Here is a 22709-nt window from a genome sequence, read left to right as displayed (position 1 = left end):
GATTAATTTTGTTTGCAGTGAGCATCCATTTACTTTTGTTTATTTTTGGAGTAGTACTTGGGATTGACCCCATTTAATACCATCAAGCTTAGTATATAAAAACAACAAAATGGCAAGAAACTCGGCCACTTTTCTGGTCACCATAGTGCGTTACAGATTGCCACTCTTGTGATGTTTCCAACCCTTTTTGTGATGAATCGATAAGGATTCAGCCACCTTATTCCCATGACAAGTTCTAATGAAATTTTCTTTGCTAAGACTAATGGTGCCTGCTACTGGATAGTGACTAGGCCATTCATTCAAATATTCAAGAAGTGCAATGACCCCAAGAACCCCTTGCGAGAAGAAAGGAAGAAAAAAAAGGAAAAAAAAAAAACAAAATAAACAACAACAACAAACAACAGGCTGGAGAGTTCTCAAGGGAACTGAAGAAATTTGAACTTGTGTGGCATCACAGGTTGGGCAGACTGACACCTTTCACTAAGCTAAATGTTAGAAAAATGAGGTGGCTGTTTGTTGCTTGCTTAACTTGAATAGGGAATTGAGATTTGTTGCCAGTGAATCAGTGAACAGTGTTGCCTTGTTGAGTTCTGAACTATTGCTGTTAAAAGTACTGATTCTGTGTCTAGAAAGGGAATTTAATAAAATGAAAAATAAGTGTAAAAACTAGTTATGAAATCATGAATTGGACAACGAAATGATAGTTGGATAATAATCAGGAAAAAGCAGCATAGCAATCACAGGCCTGACAGGGCAATTAAACAGTGAAAATAAAGAACCTGGTAGGATTTTTCTCCTACCACTTTTTTTTTTTTTTTTTTAATTGCAATCAGAGAAACAGAATTTTTATTTCTGCTGCACTCTTCTTAGAAAGGCATATATTTATTACAATATATATTTTTTCTTTAAACCTTTGCTTATGGGTGGACGTTTCTGGAAGTACACCTGCCTTAAGCTTCTGTATGTCTCACAAGGCAGCAGGAGATGGGAGAAGCACGCAGCTGTCACAGCCATTCGGGCACTGGCTGAACCCCACATGTGGGGGCTCTCCAGACTGACGGCTCCAGACTTTAGATACAGAAGCACTTGTCTGGAGCCATTGCTGCTAGAAAGATGTGATAGGTGCTGTAGTCTCTGATGAGCTAAGTCCAGCAAAGATGACAGAACTTTGACTCCAGTCAAAGGCCAAAAGGAAGCTCCTGTAATTCTAGCTTGATATTGTAAGACATGAATCAAAAGTACCAACTCCTTTGGAGTGATTTCGTATACCTTGTGATTTGCTTCGTTAAGAAATTGTAGGTGAATTCAGTAAAAATGCTTAGGTATGCAAAATATCCACCCTTGAATGGGAATCTTTTCAGTGTTTTGACTGTTGAATCAGGTGTTAAATGCACATATACTTTCAAATTTCTTGGCTTCTGTCTTATATACTGGTTGAGGATAAAGCCATCAGTTGCCAGCTGCTTGGCATTAAGCAAAATCTGTTTTCCTGTTCTTTAGAAACAGGGAAAACATTATGAACTAGTGTAGGTATAAACATGATACAAGGATCTAAATACATGTCATACTCATTTCCAATGACAATGCATCTGGGAGGTTATCTGTACATTTTCGTGAGCTGAAGGGCAGCCATCAATGTAGTAGTTAGCACAAGTCAGAACTGTGATCAGTTAGCACTGCTGCAGTTGATCTAAGGAACTGATTCCCTCTCAGACATACCGGTAGTCATTTTTCCTCCTGTCCTTTGCAGTGTCACAGATACATGGCAGCCAAACTGCTGTGCTTAAGTGCGTAAGTGATTTTGAAAGCTGCTCTGTGCATTTGCCTTTGGACAGAATTCAGCTCTTTCCTTTTTATTTGACACTTCAAATGTTTTTGCCTTGAACTTTCTCATGAATTTTTATTGGGGAAAGTTCTTCTGAAGGACAAAAATAGGGACACAAGTGACCTTCAGACCGAAAGATTGCAGAGAAGTGGCAAAGCCTTTGGGAGAGATGGGAACTCCGAATCAGGGTGAGCCTCGAAAGGTTATGAAAATTGGCAAAATCGTGAGAAGGGATTCTCTGCATGGTTCTCACTGCTCTTTGACTTTATCGTGGCTAAAGCTGACAGTTGTAGGCTTGTTTCCCTTGATGCTGCTTGTCACCAAATTTGCAAAGTCACACTAAAGCTAGTAGATGTAAATCAGTGTTCTGGCTGTGATATACTCACTAGATGGAAGGCATCTATGCAGGTGGCAGAAGAACAGCCTGTGGAGTTCTTGACTGATGTTCAGATCACGCTATCAAGAAAACTCATTCATCTTTGCAGTTTTATAAAAATATAGCATAGAGATGAAGCTGTCCTTAGGTTATAAAGTAGCAGCTATTAAAACAACAACGTGGATTCCAGAACTGACTGAAAAACTTATTGCATTAAGAGAGCAAAGAAAAGTGTATGGTAGGATGTAACTGCCTTATTGAAATTAGACATTTCTTTCACCCTATGATTTGTTTTGCAAAATTGTCATGACAGCATGAACAAATTGTAGTGATCTAAACCTTTTCCAGTTTCAAAATTAATTCCCAACACAGTACAAATTGGTGCTGCTTTTTTTTTTTTTTTTTTTAAGGAAGGGGCCTGAGTCAAGGTGAGAGCTCTGGGAGATGGGAAGAGGCTGTCTTTGACCTCGGTAGCTGCTGAGTGTGCTTGGAGAAGAGGTTTGCGGAGGCTGTAGGATGAAGCAAAAAGAAGAGAATGGCCTCTGGGAAGCTGCAGTTTGTGCACCGAGAGGATCAGAGAAATGATGGGGAGGGAAGGCAGAGGTGTGATGGGCAGAGTTTTCCAGGGGCTAGAGGCCACTCTGAAGAGTTTGCTGTAGCTCATAACATGCTGAATTGCCTGAAGCTCAGCTGGAACTAAATACCCCAGCAAATGCAATGGAAAAAAAGCAGGCTTGTGTATAAACCACTTCTATTACTGTTCTTTCAGATATAGTAGCATGAAGTTTTCACTATGTAAAAGAAACCTACTGTCTGGTATTCTAAGTTGCACTGAGTTTTGGTGCCCATTGCTTTTTAACTTACAAGTTTTTGGTCCTTTTTGAGAGATCACAAGCCTGGGGACAGTCTCAGCAAATCACCTGTAAGTTCTGTTTGACTTAAAGTGTGGACTGAGAAGTGGCTGAGTATAGAGGTGACTTGAAATGTGATAATGGAAAAGTTATGTAAAACATTTAAAGTGTGGCTTTTTAAAGGTCATATGCAAGTATTTGAGGTAAGCCAAACCTTGTCTAAGATTTACGAGTAAAGCAGTCCTCTTGTTAGGATGGTAGACACACTTGCTTAAGTTTAAAACTAGTCTGTAGGAATACAAAATGAATACGGCCAGTCCACTGTTACTGTCATAAGTGGAATAAACCAACAGTTTTAAATAGTTTGATATGTTATCACTAATCATTGAAAAACACATAATATAAAACTTAGAACATGGTAGTTCATGTTCATTTTACCTGAAGATATAGGGATTGGAAATAACATGCTATTTTGAAAGTCGTTGTACTTGGTCTTTTTCTTTTTTAGGAAATCTTTAAGATAGAAGGCAACCTTGGAATTCCAAGACAAAAAAGGGCTATTTTGGCAACTCCGATATTAATTCCAGAAAATCAAAGACCACCGTTCCCCAGATCTGTTGGCAAGGTAAGTCAACAAATAATAGAATCATTTTTTTATATTGAGTAATCGACGTATTTCTCTTAAAATGTTGTGATGCCTGTCACATTGGTAGTAATATCCCAGACAAAATTAAGAAGCCTAAAGCTGAACAGAGTGGATATTGTGTAGACAGATGAACATGGCTTTGTATTCATGGGAGACTTTAATTGCATACATTCTGGTAAAAAGTATTAACTGGGACTGCTATCTGCAACAGAGGTTACCGTGTATCTACGTGTGAGGCTGGGGCTGAAATTTAGGCCAGAAACGCCATGAAGAATATCCTACTGCACAGTGTGGATTATCTTGTGTCTATTCTTAACACTTGGTAGGAATTCAAAAGGCATTAAATATAAAAATGTCCTAAGTTCATGTCCTTAAATTCATTTCTAGCGTCCAAAGACTAAGCAAGTTTTTGCAGACATTTTCAATTTGATTTTTTTTTTTATTGTTTGCAAAGATCTGAAAAAGAGGAAAGTTTCTCTTGTGTCTGCAGGAAGCTATATGAATGAGAGTTCCAACAACCTCTTTTCCAGAACTTCAGATATACAGCTAGAATACAAAATCATTCAAATTGAAATAAAAATATCTATTAAAATGGCTACTTAGGCAACATAAGTTGTAATTATATGAATATATTTTGCACATGGGCAATTTTGAAACAGGAATCCTATGCATTGCTCTGATTTTAGTAGGTGCGACAATGGCGTAATGGCCTATACAGCTGTAGATTATGTTCGTAATTCCCACCAGTGGGATCACTAGAGCTATATGCACAGATCGAGGGCAGAATTTTACTCTAGAATGTATAATCTTCCTAGCTGGTACCTAATCAGATACTTGAATAATTAGGAAAGATTGTTTTCCATTCAGTACAAAGAAAGAATAATCTCTGAAGATTTTTTCTCCCCTTTCTCTCCAAGTAATTTATTTAAAGCTATTTCTCCACTTTTCATTTCATGTTTCAGAGTTTTGAGAATTAATGATCAATAACTTAGTAAATATTGTTGTTTAATATACTAGTGATAAATAGTTAATTTTTAAGATTTCTGTTGCACAGTTTTAAAGGAGTGAGAGAATTAGAAGGTTACTTATACACAGATCTGCAGTCTTTTTTATTTTTCTTATTATTTTCCCCTTCATTCTCCTTCTTCCCCTACTGCCTGTGATTACTTTAAAGTTTTAGATCTCAAGTGGTCTGAGTTGCTCGCTAGAATTGCCTCCATTAAGTATTTTTATTAGTAGTTTAGGATGATAGTCCTAGTAATTGAGGTTCCTTAAACAGAATGAGATGAATCTGATATTGTTTGTACTTAAATGTATTCCTAGCATCTTGTCGTCTTGATTTGTTATCATTCTTGAAATGCTAGTTGGGGATCACAAATTAGATGCGGTAGATGAGGTACAAACGCAGAAGCATAAAAGCATCTGGCAGTCTGTTTTTCAAAGGCCCTGAGACACCTATTCTCAACTGATGTTTAAATTATAGGAACTGCAAATGATCAGCACCTTGAAATACTTTGAGCTGTCATCAATTTAAAAAGTCTTTAAATATGCTTTTTTTTTTTCCCCAGTATATTTCCAATTTAGCTATCTAGATGACTATTTTGGCTATAGTCTGTTGCAAGGAGTAACATAGAGTGAATAAGGGATGAGTGAGACAAAACTTTTAGAGATATTTAAAATAAGGGAATAAAACATTCTAGGTCAACTGCAGTAATTTGCAACTGAATGCTTAATAAAGCATAAATAAAAAGGTTTAGAGCCTCAGACATACTGATGGTAGGAAAGACAGTCTATTGTTCCTTAAATAAAAAATTCAGTAGAAGTCAATGCTGAAAATAAAGACCTAAAATAATTGCTTCTATAAGCTACACGATGAAGTCTGTACTACTCTAGAGAACCTTAGACACCCAATTCATGTACTCGTTTCAGACACAACTTGCAGAAAAGGTTGATTATCTTTCTCATTTTACTTTAGATGTTTATTGTGAATTGTATGTAGCTTCATGAATTTACAAGAATTCTGCACCCTTCTGTGAGGCAAAAGAATCACAATTACTTCCCTCTTCCACATTATTTTGGGGCTTATCATTAGAAGCCTCAACAAGGCATTGCATGGACTGATGAATTATAGCTACTGATGTGTATGAATTTCTCCTGAACTTTTCTGTCTCTCTGTTCTGTTGTAAGCACTGTGAAGGGGACATTGCAGACATATTTTGTAGCTGTGGTTTCTATAGTGCTTGGAGGAAGAGAAAACTAAAAGAGAATGCTGATCCCAAGCTTCTAACTAGGCTAATTTGCATGTTATGATAGAATTTAAAAAATGAAGGAGAAGAAAAAGCACATTCTGGAGCATACTTTTGTCATGTAATTGCCAGCAGTCAGGGCTGAGGACTTGTGTAGGCTTGCTGTGAAGGGAATGGCAGAGATTCTCACACCTCAGGGGCTCACCCCATCTGTCCAAAGCAGTGAGCAATGTCCTTCTGAGCTCCACTGTGATGGGGGTTCCTGCTCAAATCCCTGTGAGCCATGGGTGACTCTGCCAGGAAGCCAGGGTCAACTCAAGCTGAACTGTGACAACTTTTCTATGAGAACCCTGTTCTTTCCATACTGCTTAGCCTCAGATATATATATGAAATATAGAGGCTTATGAAAAGGACCATACCTAAGGAAGTTTGTAGCATTTAAATAAACACTTCCAAACTTCAGCAATATTTTGTTTCAGCGTGCACTGTGGGGCATTTCATATTTTATTCAGACATAGGCACCCTGTTTGTATGAACTATAGGATATAGAGGAACCCACAAGTTTACAGACATAGGTACTATTTATATGTATTGTATTTTCATAATCCATACTGCTATGTCTCCATCTCCATTGGCAAAATCTCAAAGGGAAACCAAAGAGTAAAATTTAGAGAAGGAATATACAGTTTGGCTATAATAAAAACGTAATACTGAATGTTATTGAACTTGCTTCCTGTAAGGATGAACACAGCTGACTCAGTTGGTCAAGCGTTATAGTGAGGAAAAATGAATTACTTCCAACTCAATGCAGTCATTTTCAGAATAATTTCTACTTCAGAAAATTGCTTTCTGCCATGTCTGGTGTCTGAGAGAGACTACAGAAAAAGGATTCATCAAAATAAGGAAAGAATGCAAAACATCTGTTATGGTAACATAGTGGCAGGTATCCAAATATGCCTGGAGACTCCATCACCTGCTAGAGAGTCAGAAGGTCCCTGGGTGCAGGAGATGTCAGCGCTGTTTCAGGGCCTAGAGCAGCTCTGTGTGGCATTTCCAATGATGTAATATTATATTGGATCTTCGTATTGCTCCACCTGTTGTCAGATTGAAGTGCAACATGCCTCTGTAATTTCTGAATTGGAATGGCATGAGCATATTTAACATGTCAGGCTTATTTCTGACTTAAACATTTAAAGGAATTTATCCTCTGGAAATATGAAATTCTTCAGATGATAAAACATAACAATAAACACATTTAGGAACTAAGAATTCTAATGCAATAATGTGTGTTGGGGTGGAGGGAATAAGTACACACTTTGCTGTGTGAAAAATAATTACGACGTTTGTTTTGCTCTTTGTTACACTTTCTGCTCATCAGAAAAGAAAAGCTTTCCCACACTTTATTTAGTCAGGATAGTGATCATTTCAGATATGACTAGTTCTGTTTGATTTATGTGGTGCAGTTTGGATGTCCACATAAAAGTTAGGTTTCCAGTTGCACCCTGACTGTTATTTTCTCTTTCTTCCATTTATTCCAGAAAATCACCAATCTAATTTATTCCTCTGTCCTGGCTGCCTTCTATTTCCTAACTCATGCTAACACTGTGTTGCCTGAAAATGCATAAGGTTGTTTGGAAGTGATTGCAGCAGCTGCCAGCAGTTGAGCTGCTTATTAGCACTTGGCTGGGAGCAGGGCAGATGTGCAAAAATAGAAGAGCAGGGGGAGAAAAAATATATATTTCATAATTAGGAAACAATAGCATAAAAAAGAAAATCATGGTGATTTTAGAGGACTTTATTCATTAAGATTTAGTGAAATAACTCAGACAGGAGATATTGCACTGGACAAGTGGAAAATTGGATTGTTGTAATTAGAAAAGTTCAAATAAGTACTTGGCATAACAAGGAAATGCAAGTGTAGAGGCTGTTTTCTTTGCTGTTACTGGCTTTCTATCATATCCACTTAGGGGTAAGGTTGGTTAGGGTATCTCTTAGGTTAAAAACTATGTACATGTGCTGTGCTCATACGTAGAGAAATCTCAGGTTTTAGCAAAATCTGAACTTCTTCATATTATCCTTCATTCCTGAGGGAGAACAGGGAGATCAAGATATTTTAATACAGTCTTGGTAACGTGGGCCTCTGTGTCCAGATGGCCCAGGCTACAACTGTTGACTGTTATTGATGTGTTTGGTTTAACTCTTGCTGATAAAGCAGAGGGATATGATATTCAATTTTTAGTCTCTCTCCATATGTTACTCTTCTGGTTTATTTGTCCACATCAAGTCAAATGAAGCACAAAACAGTGGGGTGCAGGATTATCCTGTAATTATGGTGATAGGTTATTTGTGAGTGCACTATAGAAATGTATTCTACAATTAACTTAAGAGTGGTGGTTCTATGCATCTATTTGATGACACTATCCAGACACACTTTAACTGTGATGATGAACTGCATGATGGTCCTTTTTGAAGTTTAATCCTTGCACTAACACAGAGCTCAAAGTGCCAGAAGGTAATTGTGAGGACAGTTGGCATGTTCCAGCTCTTCACACCGACCTTTGGAGAGAAGGGCATCTGCAAAGTGAGTGTTAATTAGCCCAGAATGATTTGCTGTGGATTTATTGATTGATATATGATGAATCCATGATTCTATTCTTTAATTTAAAGGAATGCCCTTCATTAGAATGGGTATTTTAATTGTTGTAACAAAAGATATGGAAGCCATGAGTGGGCTAGCAAAAATTGGCTGGACTTTAATGGTCAGCGAAGGCTGGAAGACACAGAGAAGAACCCTGGAGATTCTCTAGGAAACGATGTCTGAACAAAGAAAATGCAAAACCTTGGGTTTTGCCATTAAGAGAATTTGTTTTTTTGTTGCTTGGCTGTTTTATCTTTTGGAAGACAAAGGGGTGGGGTGGGACTGTTCAGATGCTTAATATCAGAGAGTGTATATGTACTCCCTGCTTTTCATCTGTGCTAATGGACGGATAGCTGCCAAATGACAATTAGATGGCAGAACTGTCATAAGCTCAAGAAAAAGGTAATGCAGGCTATCAAACAGAAGAGAAATCTCTTAATATCTATGAGGAGGTTTTTTTTTTTTTTTTTTTTTTCCTCCTCCAATTTGTGAATTTAAGGCAAGTGAAAACACAGCTTGTCTGTTAATGCAGCTATAGAAAAACCTGAAGAGGAGAGGAAACTGAAGATAACTGGATGGAAAAGCTGCTGGAAGCTTATTATTTCTGAGTGGATATCTGATTGAGGCTTTTTTGTATATGATAAATTATATGCTTCACAGAAGAGAAGTGTTAAGTACTAAAGATGAAGCTGGAAAAAATGCCAAACTTGAGTCAAAAGTTTGAAAAGAAGGTGATAGAAGTGTCAAGAGAGAGATTATCATGATCCACAGATCTTTAAAGAAAACCTAGAAAGAAGTATTGTAGATTACAGAAGGACATGTAAAAGACAACAGGGAACAAGATCAGCCAGTGAAATAAGAGCTGAATTAAGAAGTGGATTCGTTTTACAGGCAGGTTAGGCAGAAAATGGGGGATGAGGCAGGGAGAGTGAGGAAAAGGAGCTAGCTAGGATTGCTGTCCAGGTCTGGAAGATAATGGTGTACACTGACAGAGAATAGAATGATGTGCAGAACAGAGATGTCCCTAAATGCCTTTCCAACAACAACAGAGATCTGTGTGATTCCCTACCAACATCCCAGCTGGTAAACTCCAAGTATCAGTTCTTGTTCTGAATCTTTATCAGTTACAAGAAATGATGCAGAAACAAGAAAATCCATGCCCTACTATGGAACTAGAAGTTGGTCTGAGCTGCGTAGGAAAAATCCACTGGACTTTTGTAATTATTTTTTAATATCCATTTTGCTGTGTTCAAATCATTGCCACATCAGATCTAAATGATCAGACTGTGCCAAAGAGTATGCTCAGAAAAGGGGAGGTGGTTATCAGCAAGAATTCTGCCTTCTCCAGGAGGCAAGAATATTTAGGATGTGACAGCTGAAAAAGCAGTGCCATCAGGGAGATGCTGGAATGATTGATTCTGGGGAAGCATTGCAAGGTGAGGGCCTCTTTCAGAGAGTGGAATTGCTCACGTACAAATTGTTCTGGCTTCTTACATCAAGGTTTGATGGCACATAAGGAGAACAATCTTCTAAAGTGTACAGAAGAAATGTGTCTATCAATCTGCGCAGGAAAAGACACATCCACAGATGAGGATCCATAAACTAGCAGCAAACAGAATGGAAGAAAGTTGTACAGAAAATGGGAAAAAAAATCTGATATCAATGAATAGCTCTTAGGTAATAAAGTCAGTCTTAATCAATAAACTTCCTTCTAATCCAGCTAGGAAAAAGATTAAAATTAGGGGAAAAATATTCAGTTATGTTACTAGTAAAATTAGATTGGGCAGAAATATATATGTCTGAGCTCAGTTTGTTCAGCTTAGCACAGTGAGTGTTTTATTTATATCTAGAGTGATTGTAGTGATTTAAGGTAAAGGAAAATACTGGCATAATAACAAATGGATATACGTTTTTGGCTGAAGATTAGGAAAAAAGTTTCTGGTCCCCAGAGAAGAAGAATTAATTTTCACCAGTATTCCAGGGAGCAGAATACAAAGTTTGATAAATATACAGTCAAAATTGTATAATATGTCTGCTTATGGTCATGAAAAAACAGATACCAAGAGGTTTTCAAGAACGCAAGAACTGGAGGAAATGTGTAACACCCTGCTGAGCTGGACCTAAATGGACCATTGGAGATGATGTTTGTGGCTTTCTTGAAGGGATGGCACACTTTTGTCCTTCGTGGAAAAATACCAGCCTACCTCAGCAGTGAATGTAAATGAACGAACAGCAGTCCATTAAATTAAAGGGCTTTTGATGCAAGTACATGAATTATTAAACTACAGTATATTAATTTTCTTTAAAGGATATGTATTTGATATCCCAACAAATCATTAAGTGAAAACAGCACTTCAAATTTATCTAGTTTTCTGAAAGGTCTCTCTTCAAACTTCCCACTTTAAAAAAAATATTGATAGTCACATAAACAATTCCAACATAATACACGTTCTCTTTAAGCTAACAGAATTTTAATAGGAATTCTATTTAAAATGCTCTTGTTTACTTAAGAAATTTTAGAAGAGTCAAACTTGAGCAGCAGATGCATTGGAAAACTGGAAAATAATAAGAATTTACCATAATTTTGCAGTGTTTGGTGTCATTGATATGGATAAAAGAATTTTTAACCATTTGAGGGATGCTTTCTAATCTAGTTACTATGGTTACAAGTTTGTTGGAGATATAGCAGTTCTATGGCAACGATGGAATTAAACTTTCTACCCAATATTGAAATATCCAGTACCTAATTTCCTGCTCTGTAATAAATCATGCTAATGACCTTAAGTAGAGCACCAAAGAGAGAAGAATTTATTCTCTGAAGCTGTTCAGCGAAGTATACTACAGTTTAACTGTCACATTGTTTGTGTTAACTTTGATCTCCGAAATTGATATCTTAAACTGTGTTGCAGATGAAGATAGAGGGGAAAAAAGTCAGTCCTTGCCCGTAAATTACCTATGTAAAATAACTGAGATAAAATAAAACACTGACAACTAATTTTTCATTCACACATTAACTGAATTTTAGATTCACATTTAAGGAAAATGTATTTGGATTGTTTTTAAATACAACAGCTATTTCATCTCTACCCAATGATTTTCAGTGATGCCCAATATTACACACCTTTCCATAATGTGTTTTTTTTTTTTTCTTTAAATGGGTAATTATACTCATCTTTACCAAAATAATAATAATAATAATAATAATAATAATAATAAGCTTTCCCCAGACTCAAAAGTCCATCCCCTTTCTAACTTTCTTGACTCAAATAAATTCTCAGATTTGTGTTTTAAGGCTCACATTTAGGGTGTGATTCTGTACCTGGTCTTACTGAGCACACCTTGAACAGGGAGCAGCCAGAAAGCCCCATGTAGGGATGCTGAGTAAGTTATTTCTTAGTAAGTTATTCTTCTGAGTAAGGATTTCTATTTGCTTGGTACCTTTAATTTCTAAAATTGCTCCCCTCAATTCCACTTATAGTAATGCTTCCTTTTAAGGAGTAAAACAAACAGACTTATCCAGCATTACGTAGCAATGTGCTGTGCTAATATATATATTACTAGCAAGGAGGTGAGATCTGCAGAATATGGAAGTCAGTGGAGAGAGCAGTGCCATGGAGCTTCCTGTAAATCAATTAAGATATTTCACAGAAACACAGAATTATATTTGATAGCTGTGAATTTCCAGACTGCTTAGGATGTGATCTGCTTGTTACCTGAGTACTGTACTTTCTCTATCCAATCATTTTCCTGTTTCATTCCAAGTTCTTCCTTTGGTTTCCTATTATGCAACTAGTAAGTTGATAGTCTAATACAGAGCAATATCCACATGAATTAAATTTTAGGAAGAAAACTTATCCCTGGCAACTTTCAAACTTAATACTATCATACGTCATCCTTGGTACTTACATTAAGGAAAGACTTTATAAAAGACATTTTGTGGACTGGACTGGTGACAAATTTGATATTACTACATGTGGGTTGTTAAAGTGGCATTAGGAAAGACGATTGGTAAAGTATTTCCAGAAGGAAAAATGATATGCATTGCATATGGCTTATGTAAGGTGGAGTAAACAGCTGTCACACACACAACAGTAGTCATTTTCTGCCTTCTGACTAACTGCTGGATCTCTTCAGTGATGACTAATTATAACCTCTTCGTGTTTTGCTTTTGGATTTATTACACATAGATAATTTTTCAATTGCATTTTTTCTGTCACATTTATACTGCTGTATAGTAACAGATCAATAGGGTAGGTGAAAGAGTGTGATGCTGGTATGTATGATGGCAGGTATATTTCAGTTCAATAAACATTTTTCCTATTCCTTCCCAAGACATTTTTACTCTTTTCCAGCTGTCCTCTAAGGGGAACTTTCTTTTTTAACCTTTCTGTTTAATCAGCTTTATCACTTAGCTTGCAACCCTATTTGTGAATTTCAGAAATGAACTGTCATTTATAGCGTACAGGGATGAAATGACTTTTGTATCTTTGTAGCTTTAAGTGTGTAATGAGCAAACTTTTTTTTTCCTTACCTTATTTAAAGACTAGCTGATGTCTTTTATCATGGTTAATAATATGTCATTTTGAAGTAAATGTTACTCTGCTCTATTGACCAATTTTTCTTTCAGGGTCAAATACATAAAAAGCATGAATTATTTCATTATAATCACCAATCCATTGTTGAATTAAAATCTTCAGTTTCCTTTTGCCCATCTTTTGAAAAGAACATTCTAGTCTGACCACTTTACTTTCTTTAAAATCAATCAAAATGAGAAAAATTATTTTCTGCCATTGAAACATTGCTTAAACAAAAGCAGATGAAAATTCAGTCAACTGTACTTATGGATTAACCTGCTTTCCAATATTCTTTAATTAGATTAGCAAGAGCATTGATTTTTGTTTTACTATCATATTCTTTACGTTTTCTGAGACTGTTTATGAAGTCATGTAATTGCTGGAAATTCTATATTTAGAATTTAAATACAGGAATCGTGCTCTCCATTTTAGATTTATATGCACACGCATACTCAGAAATGCATACCAACAAATGAGTACAGGCACACACAAACACATATGTTCAGACTCTGATGTACTTTCTTCTTGGTCAATGCTATTCGTTTTGTATCTGCTCTTTCTCCCAATTTTCATCTATAAAATGCTGCTCTGAACGCATTAATTCTATTGGAAAGTGTACCAATTTCATCTGCTCTTATTCCAACAAGTATCATTAGCATTGTTGTTCCTCCAGATTCTATTCTCCTCCTTTCTGTCTCATATCTCTGAAGAACAGCTGAATAAAATGGATTATTTATGCAAATGCTAACTAAGAGTTGAAATAACTCTTAAAACAATTGCAAATTTCAAAAACATTAACAATTTTGTCTAGTGTAAGTTGCAGTTTAAGCTGAGATGCTCAGGCTTTATAAGCCTGTCTTTACCAATCAGCGCTTCCATGGAGCGACAATTTGTTCAACACATACCAAGTGCTTTTCTGTATCATTGTACAATGATGTCTGACCTTAAGAACGGTGCAACTAGCAACTTCTCACATCTAGGTGGAAAGGACTTTTGATCAGGGCAACCATTTTGGGAGATTGTAGGGAAGAAGTCAAGCTTGTTGGAAGCAATAAGCTGCGGTTTTACTTTAATTGTATTTATAGGAAATATTGTTAAAGTACCTTTGGAAAATATGATTTTAATCAAGGTTTAAATTTGTCTGTCTTTTCTGTATCTTAAGTATTTTCACACTGCTTCAGAAGTTTTGCTTTTCATTTCTTCAACACATGGAATAAATTATTAAGCTTACATTTTCAGTTGAGCTTGCTGGAGATGAGAATGGATTTTGGTAATAAAAATCTGTACAACAATGATGTCCAGAAATTGAAAGTAGTAGTGATCCCTGTAATCCAATAACATGTGTCTTAATATATTTTTTTACTTATTAGATTTGCAAAAAGAAGAGGAAATGTGGATATAGCTTTATGTGGATACAAGTTGAATTCAGAGGCTATATTAATTTAACAAATTCATGTCCAGACCTGATGTACAATATATTACAAGTATTTTCATGAACAGTTAAAGCAATGAAGGCTGGTTTCCTGCAAATATTCATTTCCTGCAATAAACCCAGGTCCTCTTACCCATGATAACACCTCAAGCGCAATGACCCTAAGTCATCCCACAGTACCCTCAGCACCATTGGTGTTATTTTCTACTTTCTGTCATTTCAAAGTGGGTGAGAGAAAGCACATCCTGGAGCTACAGGTAGCCTGACTGGCCAGTGAATATGCATGTGCAAAACAAAAACTCTTCCTTTGTCTCTACAGTTGTTAGCATGTCTTTTTGCCATGTAAGTCACTGTAATTTTCATGGAACTTTTAGGAACTTTGTATTTGTATTTATTTATTTATTGTCAAGTTTGAAACCAGACAATAAGCTTTAAAGGGATGAGACAGTTTGATCACCTAAATAGTATGGTGTGGGTTTTTTTTAGGACACCAGAATAATAAAAGCAGGTGTTTTGCCATTCCTCAACAGATTCTTTTCTACTTGACACACAAACCCTTAAATGTTACTGAAGAGCTATTGTTCCTAGTGGGTTGGATTAATGGTTACATCAGGCTTATTCAAAGACCAATGTGTGCGATGAGGAGTTCACTGACTATGTAAGGGAAAACCTATACGGATCTATGTGAATTTTATCACCAATAAAAATTAATGAGCGATACAGAGCATGCTGAAAATGTGTAAATAGGAAAACATAATAAATCAACTTCGCCATTAATACTGTGCTGTTGGGCTTTCTAGTCTGAATTCGCTAAGGGTCACTGGAACATGAAAATTAATTTGAATTAATAGAATCTATTATATGTGGATTATTACTATTTTTTTTTTTGAAAAAAGCATATAGTGCTATTACTGAATTTTAGCAATTTATATATACATATATTTGTTAGGACCTTACAGTAATTATTATTTAATAAATTATCTCCTTTAGAAAAAAAAAAAAAAGCACCCAATCGTGATACAGTCAATAATGCTTTGGGAAAAAAAAAGTAATTGTCTGTTAATGAGAAATCTTAAAAAATGGGCATATTGTTTCCTTCAGGGGATGACTGATGAAGGGTACACTTTTTAAGTAGAAGAATATTGATTGATTTTTTTTGTTTGTTTGTTTTTAAGTAAGATTCCACAAAGTTTGGTGACTTGAAAACTTGCAGATGTAAAGATACAGGTGTAGTTCACAGTCACCTGCTCTGAGCTCTGAACGTGTTAGCTGCTGATGCATCCTCCAGTTCATTTTTTCACTGACAAGCAAATAGCCTTTGACCGTATTTCATTACGTAGAAAACTTTCCAATCCCAAGCAGTCTTTTAATTTTGGGAACCAATTAAGCAAATTCACTAATCATAATTTCTGTATGTAATTTATATCAGATGAAGATGTGTACAATGCTGTGTTTCTGAATTCTAGTGCAATATTTACTTGCAACAGAAGTAAGAGCCAGAAATATTTTGTTCTTCACATGCTTTTCAAAAGAACAGTTTTCTAAAATTCTTATTAGACTGTCAGTGTTAATTATATGTTTGGAATTAGACTGAAATTTTCCTATCAGCTTATTAAATCAAGGGCTAGAGGCAAAATGCACTGAGGCTGCCGTTTTTTTGTCCTTCATTTTCTCAAGCAGGGGCTCCCTGCTGCTTATGTAATAAATCATGTGAACCCTTATGCAGTAGCTTTGAAAGTAAGAAAGTAAGGAGTAGGAAGGCTGGAGAAATTATTTCATTGAAAATAATTAAGTAGCAGTATATGGTTTGAGTCATGAATTTAATATCAGGAGATTTTTTTTTTTATATAAATTTTTGACCAGCAGTTAACATAAACAAATTTCCTTCCTTTGGTTATTCAGAAAGACTGTAACAGAGTTTCTCAAAATCCCAACATCCCTTAAAACATGAAAGTCCTGTTAAAATGGGAGAGTAAGCATAGTTTTGGGAAATGATTCCTAAAGCTGGATAAACTACCAGCAAATGGGAGAGTAAGCATAGTTTTGGGAAATGATTCCTAAAGCTGGATAAACTACCAGCAAAAACATTTTAGTGTTCCCTGCAAGGGAAGGATGTGTCACACTGCCGATATTCTCCGTGAAGGAAGGGGACAGGACTCTGAAGGAGCATCTCAAACTGAAGTGTCAAAATAAATAAATGGGTGTAGAATAAACCAGGAAAAAAAAAAAAAAAAAAGAAAAAGATCTGCAGAAGGATTTAGCAGTACTGAACAATTGTGTTTATTGATAACTTCAGATTAAGTTCATAAAAAAATTGGGAGCAATTCTGTAACCATTGTGGATTGCTCTCTGAAAATGTCAGCTCAATCCTTAATAGTGACCAGAGGACAAATAGATTAATTTTGTGTTCTTGTCATGCAGCCTTAAAAAGGGTACAGTAGACTTAAGCTTCTGAGAAGGACAATGCAGATAATCAGGGGTAAAAAATCAGGAGCTGAAATAGAACAGGACATGCTGGAAAAGAAATAACTAAGGATGGATATGACAGTGCTTTAGAAAATTCTAGACAGTATGGAGGAAACACACTAAGAATAATTATTTGCCTTTTTTTTTTTTTTTTTGCCTTTTTTTTTTTTTCATGTTGAAGAACTAAGGAACTTCCGTGACTACCAGGTCATGGATTGAAATAAATAAAAAAAAAAATCCCCAATTTTTGTCAAAGATTGTGGTACTGTACTATATAATGTAATAAGATCTTGTGGATGCCAAAAGTAAAAGGTATTCTTGTTGCTATTATGCCTGATTGTTTGTGCTCTGCTGTTGGTACAGCATGTTATTGGTCATTATTACCGATTACATGAGCCGACCCATGACCATTCTTGAATAATGCGGTGTGCATGATCTGTCTTTGAATTACATTTTATTTTACTGCTCTCTTTGCAGATAACAGTCTGCAAAAAGATCTGAGTGGCTGTACAAGTGCCTCCTTTGCTGTTCTGTATTCTCACAAGCCATCTCAAGTTTAAGCTTCTGTTCTAAAAACAATTTCTATCACGCAAATGTATCGAGAAAGCAGAGAGAAAGGGTGAGGAATGTCTGACTCATTATTTGTGTTCAAATATTGCTTTATTATTTATAGAGTCATTCCACATTTCCAAAGTATGTAGGCAATGTTAGAAATAAAAAGGTATTTCTGAAAGCAATGAGATTTAAGTTACTGAGGCACACATTGTCAGTGAAATTTAGGTGCCTCATTTCCTTCACCATGAAGGTGTATAATCTGCAGTTAGGGAGTGGAGTTAAACAGTTATTTCTTCTGATGTTTGTGAGAATTTGGGCACCTCCAGCTCTACTGTAACGTAAAAGAAAGGATTATAATGTCTGATTATTGAAATAGGTAGAAAAATGCAATGGCCGGTAAGAGCCACTGCAACTTGCACCTAGTATAACTCCTTGAGAAGTCCCCCAAAAGCCTGTCGAGAAGTTCTAGATGCTGCTGAATGCTGTGTGGTTTCTAGAATCACTTAGAGGGAAGTCCATGGTGTTTACTATGACTTAGTTGGGAGAAAAGCGCTGTCCTATTTAAGGCTACTGTAATTTAATTTGGTTCCTACTGCTATTTATGCCTATGATGTCACGCTGACATATATAGTGCCTTCAGGTAAAATTGTCCTAATGATTCGCATGCAGGAGTTGACCGTGGAGTTTAGGGTCATTTGAAGCTGGGCTTTTCAGTTGGGTGATTTAAGGCTTCCCTTCCACTTCTTCCTCTACAGTGCGCTGTTACTCAAAGAGGTGAGGGGCAAGCAGATGCCGCGTGTTATGAGTGAGAGGACTGTAATATATATACACATACATATGTTTCAGCGAAATATACTACTGCGATAGGTAACAATTTAAGTATACAGAATATGATCTCTGACATCAGCTAAATACTATTGTATGCTAGCAATTTTTTCATTAGTATATGGTAGACAGATATGCTAAAGGTCATGCTTTAAAACGCTTATGGTTCCTTTGTTTTGGAGTAAAATATCAAAACTGTAACAAGACAATCAAATGACTGATCACTCCTCATACCTGTGGTTCTAATGAGGATATATCCATTGTCTTAACTGTTTAAACTGAGGGTTTTACAGGATTAAATTTCTGAACATCGTGTCACATTTAAATTGTCCTACTGGTCTGCAAATTTAGTTTAAGGCTGATACACTGTGTTGCCAATTGAGAATTGCTAAGATATGCCAAAATGATAGATCTAGTGAAGTAGTCCTAATTGACAAGAGTTCTGTTTTCTTGCCTATTGATTTCTTTGGCTGAAGTTAAAATGAATGATTTATGATTGAAAAGAGTTGACTTTTCTTTCTAAATATCAGTTTCAAAACATTCTGTGCTCTTCATATTATTTGATAAACCTGGGGCTGTTTTCAGATCTTCCTGTATCCTAGACACAATAACCGTGCCCATAGAAACATATGTATTAAGGTGATTTTCATTATTAATAAAATTAGTAGACCTTCTTAAATTATTTTTTCCTATTTTCATGATGTGTTGTTGCCTAATTTATGAAAAAAAATAGTTACTAATGTCATTATGTATATATATTATTATTTTTATTTGAGAAAAGTGATCATATGCCTGCAGCCTTAATTTTCAGTAAAAATTAAACAAGAAAGTCTGATCCTGGGGAAACTAACCTGCTTCATTAATCTAAAGGTTTGTTTTACCTCATTATTTATCCCTAAAGCTTGTTTGCCAGCCCTGCATTTCACTTAAATTAGAAGAGAAAATCACATATACTTTATTTCTGAATTCTTTATGAAGCGTGGTGTGCTCTTGTGCCTTCATTGTTATATGCACCAGCAAATTATCCAGAGAGTCTCCATATATTTTGATTCTATTTTTGTAAGATTCACTAATATTCTAGATAAATTCAGTTTTTTTGTGTTTTTTTGAGTGCAATATGAATGTTACTATATCAAGTTGACAATAAGAATAAAAGCAGGTGCACTATTCAAATAACATGCTTTGTATGTGTTACCACTGGAAGTTTTAGTTGTTCTGGAACTGCAGTTAAATAGAGGGAGACCACAATTAATTACATACGAAACTGTGGTTAACCCTTTCATTAGTTCTAAATCATATAAATATGGTAATAATCTAATCCCATATGAAATGATAAACTATGGGTTGTGCTATTTGTTAACGTTGTTGAGTTGAAGAAACGTCTACGAAACCTTGGTATATTTTGGAGCTACACCCATGTAACTGAAGCCAGATGTGGTCATAGGTGATTATAGATTATCACTTAATAAAGTCAGTATCAGAAAGAGGTGGTTAGTATGAAGTGGAAATAGCCTTGAAATTAACTTCTATTTCCCTTTAAAATGTGGATTCTCTTTTCTGTGTATCAGCTCTGAGCCAGTGGCCTGTTACAGCTGTAATCCCAAGGCTGCAGTTTCAGCTATGGCTTGAATAAGGCAAAACCAAGGCCCAGAGTAGTAGTGGCTGCTTAGAGCACAGCATAGCTGAATCCTCTTGCTCCACAGTACAGGTGGAGAATGTCCTGGTGGGATATTTATATTTTGACAGTTTAAAATGGTTCTGGAGACCTACATCTCTGATTTCTATTTTAGTTCTGTGACTTTAAGATGGGTTACGTTTGTTGCACATAGTACAAAAGAATGTTGATTTTAGTGAATAAAGTGACCTACCAAAAAAGCCATTTACTCAGTGCAGACCACCTTCCAGATTCGAACACCAGCATTGCATTTCTGAGGACTGGAGGCAGGAAGCCATGCATGCAGACCAAAGCCACTAGAGGCTGCTCTGGGGCCCTGTTGTGCCAGATGTTAACAGAACACAGTTCATTGCAGCTTTTCTGTTGGATCTTGATGTTCCTCTAAAAGTCACAGAGCCACTCTATACCAGATTCATCTCTACTAGACAGCTTTTTTTAAGACAGATTTTAAATTGCTTTAGCTTCTTCTGATGGATGCAACAGAACCTCCTTGACGCCTAAGCCCTGCCAGAGGCAAGACCTCATTGCTACAAGAGTGCAAATTCCTTTCTAACATTTAGAATACTTTATACGAATATCCTACTTTACTTTTCTAGCTCTACTTTATTCAGTGCAAAGACTTCTTGAATTAGTTTCTCTATTTCTTTTTTCTCCCATCTCAACTAAAGTGTTAAACTGATTTTTTTCCATACTAATCGCTACATTTACATTCTGCAAGTTGTTGAATGCATAGCCATTATCCACCAAACTTACGTATCTAACAGTTTAATAATTTAACTGCTCAAACTTTCACAAAATCTTACCATTAGCTTTATTTTTTTATTTTTTTTTATTTTTTGACATTGAACAATGTTATGGTAGGTAATTGTATGTGACTGCAAATCATCTCATTTTTCACACTTAGAAAAGATAATACTATTACAGGTAGGGAAAAAAAAAGTCTTCTATGCATTTAGTTACAAGTGGATTAAAAAGCCTAAGAATGCTTTTGGTGCATGTGTTTGTTTCCGTTCAAAAAAAAAAAAAAGTTTTAATTGTATAATAGCGATAATTTAGATTTATTTGTTGATAACTGATAAATTCATGGGCTGATACTCACTAGCAAGTTTATCAAATGTACTGGTGCCTTAAAAAAAAATTCAATCTATTTCTATTGTCTAGATTATTTTTTTCTTTGCTTCAGGCAAACACTGGGCAAAATCAAACCTCTTATTATAGGACTTTGTGTATATTTACCTTCCAGTTCTTTCCTCTCAAAAATAATTTTCATTCAAACTCATGAGCTGAATTTGTAGTATATAGGTTCTCCTTGAATGCTAATATTTGTTAATAACCAGTGATGTGAGTCTGAAAATGTAATTATTACATTAATGGTTTATAATATTATTATTTTTAGTCTGCAGGCTATGATATCATGAAATAGTCTTTTTTTGTAAGCATATATGTTATGAGAAGACACAAACTATGTATTGATGGACTAAGTTTCACAGAAGATTGAAAAGCTCAATCATATATGAGTTGAAAACAGATAAGTGATCAAAAAAATGTTTTTGAAGCTGATGAAAGAGCTAAATCTATTTATTTATTTATTTATAGTGGTGTACATGATAACAGTAACACTTGTTAGGTTGCTTAGAAAGTCATTTTCTCAAAAGAAAGAACAGTACATTACTGGGTTCAATTTACAGCTTTCTATAAAGGTCATCTTAAACTTTGGGAATGTTTCATATATAGGCAGAGCAACTACAGTTTAAGCCCGTCTCTAATAATTATAGGTTATAACATCCAAAGCTTATCATGCTTATTCTTAAAGGAAAAGAAACAATTACTCAAGTTTTTACTAAATTGTGAGTTGGTACATTTGATTTTTGTTGTTGGAGTCTTTTGCAAGAGTAGGCAACATTGGACGTGAGAATTATAGCTTCATTTTATTGTGTAGGAGTTTTTTTTAGTAGAGGCTGAGGAAACCAGAAAGATCTTGATTTATCAAATTCCTTTGGAAATAGGGAAATATTTTGAAGAATCTATGTTATCTCTTAGAGGTGATTTTTGCTTGTGGAGGTCAACAAGAAATTGATTTGGATGAATTCTTGCATAAGGTTTCTTAATCAAAGAGATCACCTAACACTTCAAATACAATGTAATTAATCACTCAACAAAATTAACACTCCGTGTTTGTTGCTGTGGGTTGTTATTTATTCTCAAAGAGCTATCAATAAATCTTTATAATCTTACAGTCATGTGTTAGAGCTAAAAGCAAGCAGTTGCGCAGTTCTTTCCAGTATCCTTGAAAGAAGTTAGATTTTTTTTTAGATGATTTCTGTAGCAAATTAAAGAAAATATATATGGAGTTGTCTTTCTAAATGAGTCATTAGATGAATGCAGGTTAATGTTTGTTTGCCATTAGGAAAAAGTCAGTTGTAATTTGGATAATTAAGATAATACTTGATAAGTATTGTCATTGTAATAGATCTCTGTATGTTAGAAGGTTAATTAATAGTATTTGCATTTCCTATTACAAATTTGGGCCTTTTTCCACAGACCAAAAGCTATGGTAACCTGAGAAACACATTTCTGCTGCTTTCTGCTTTACTTCTTTG

The 22709-nt window shown here is 35.5% G+C and overlaps 1 protein-coding gene across 13 annotated transcripts in view; it reads left to right on the top strand.

Annotated features, from left to right (window-relative positions):
• The window catches only part of CDH13 (cadherin 13), a 477794-nt gene that overhangs the window by 187446 nt on the left and 267639 nt on the right, over positions 1–22709 (top strand). For 9 of the 13 annotated variants that reach the window (XM_035543527.2, XM_035543525.2, XM_035543522.2 and 6 more), the window contains exon 4: positions 3561–3677. The exons of the other annotated variants lie outside the window; for them this stretch is intronic. In XM_035543527.2, coding sequence (XP_035399420.1) covers positions 3561–3677 — 117 coding nt within the window. The remainder of the gene's footprint in view (positions 1–3560; positions 3678–22709) is intronic. 13 annotated transcript variants of the gene reach the window in all.

The sequence above is a fragment of the Cygnus atratus genome, chromosome 12, assembly GCF_013377495.2.
Source record: "Cygnus atratus isolate AKBS03 ecotype Queensland, Australia chromosome 12, CAtr_DNAZoo_HiC_assembly, whole genome shotgun sequence".
In the NCBI taxonomy this organism is placed as follows: Eukaryota; Metazoa; Chordata; class Aves; order Anseriformes; family Anatidae; genus Cygnus; species Cygnus atratus.
This window is presented reverse-complemented; position numbering and strand designations above follow the sequence as displayed.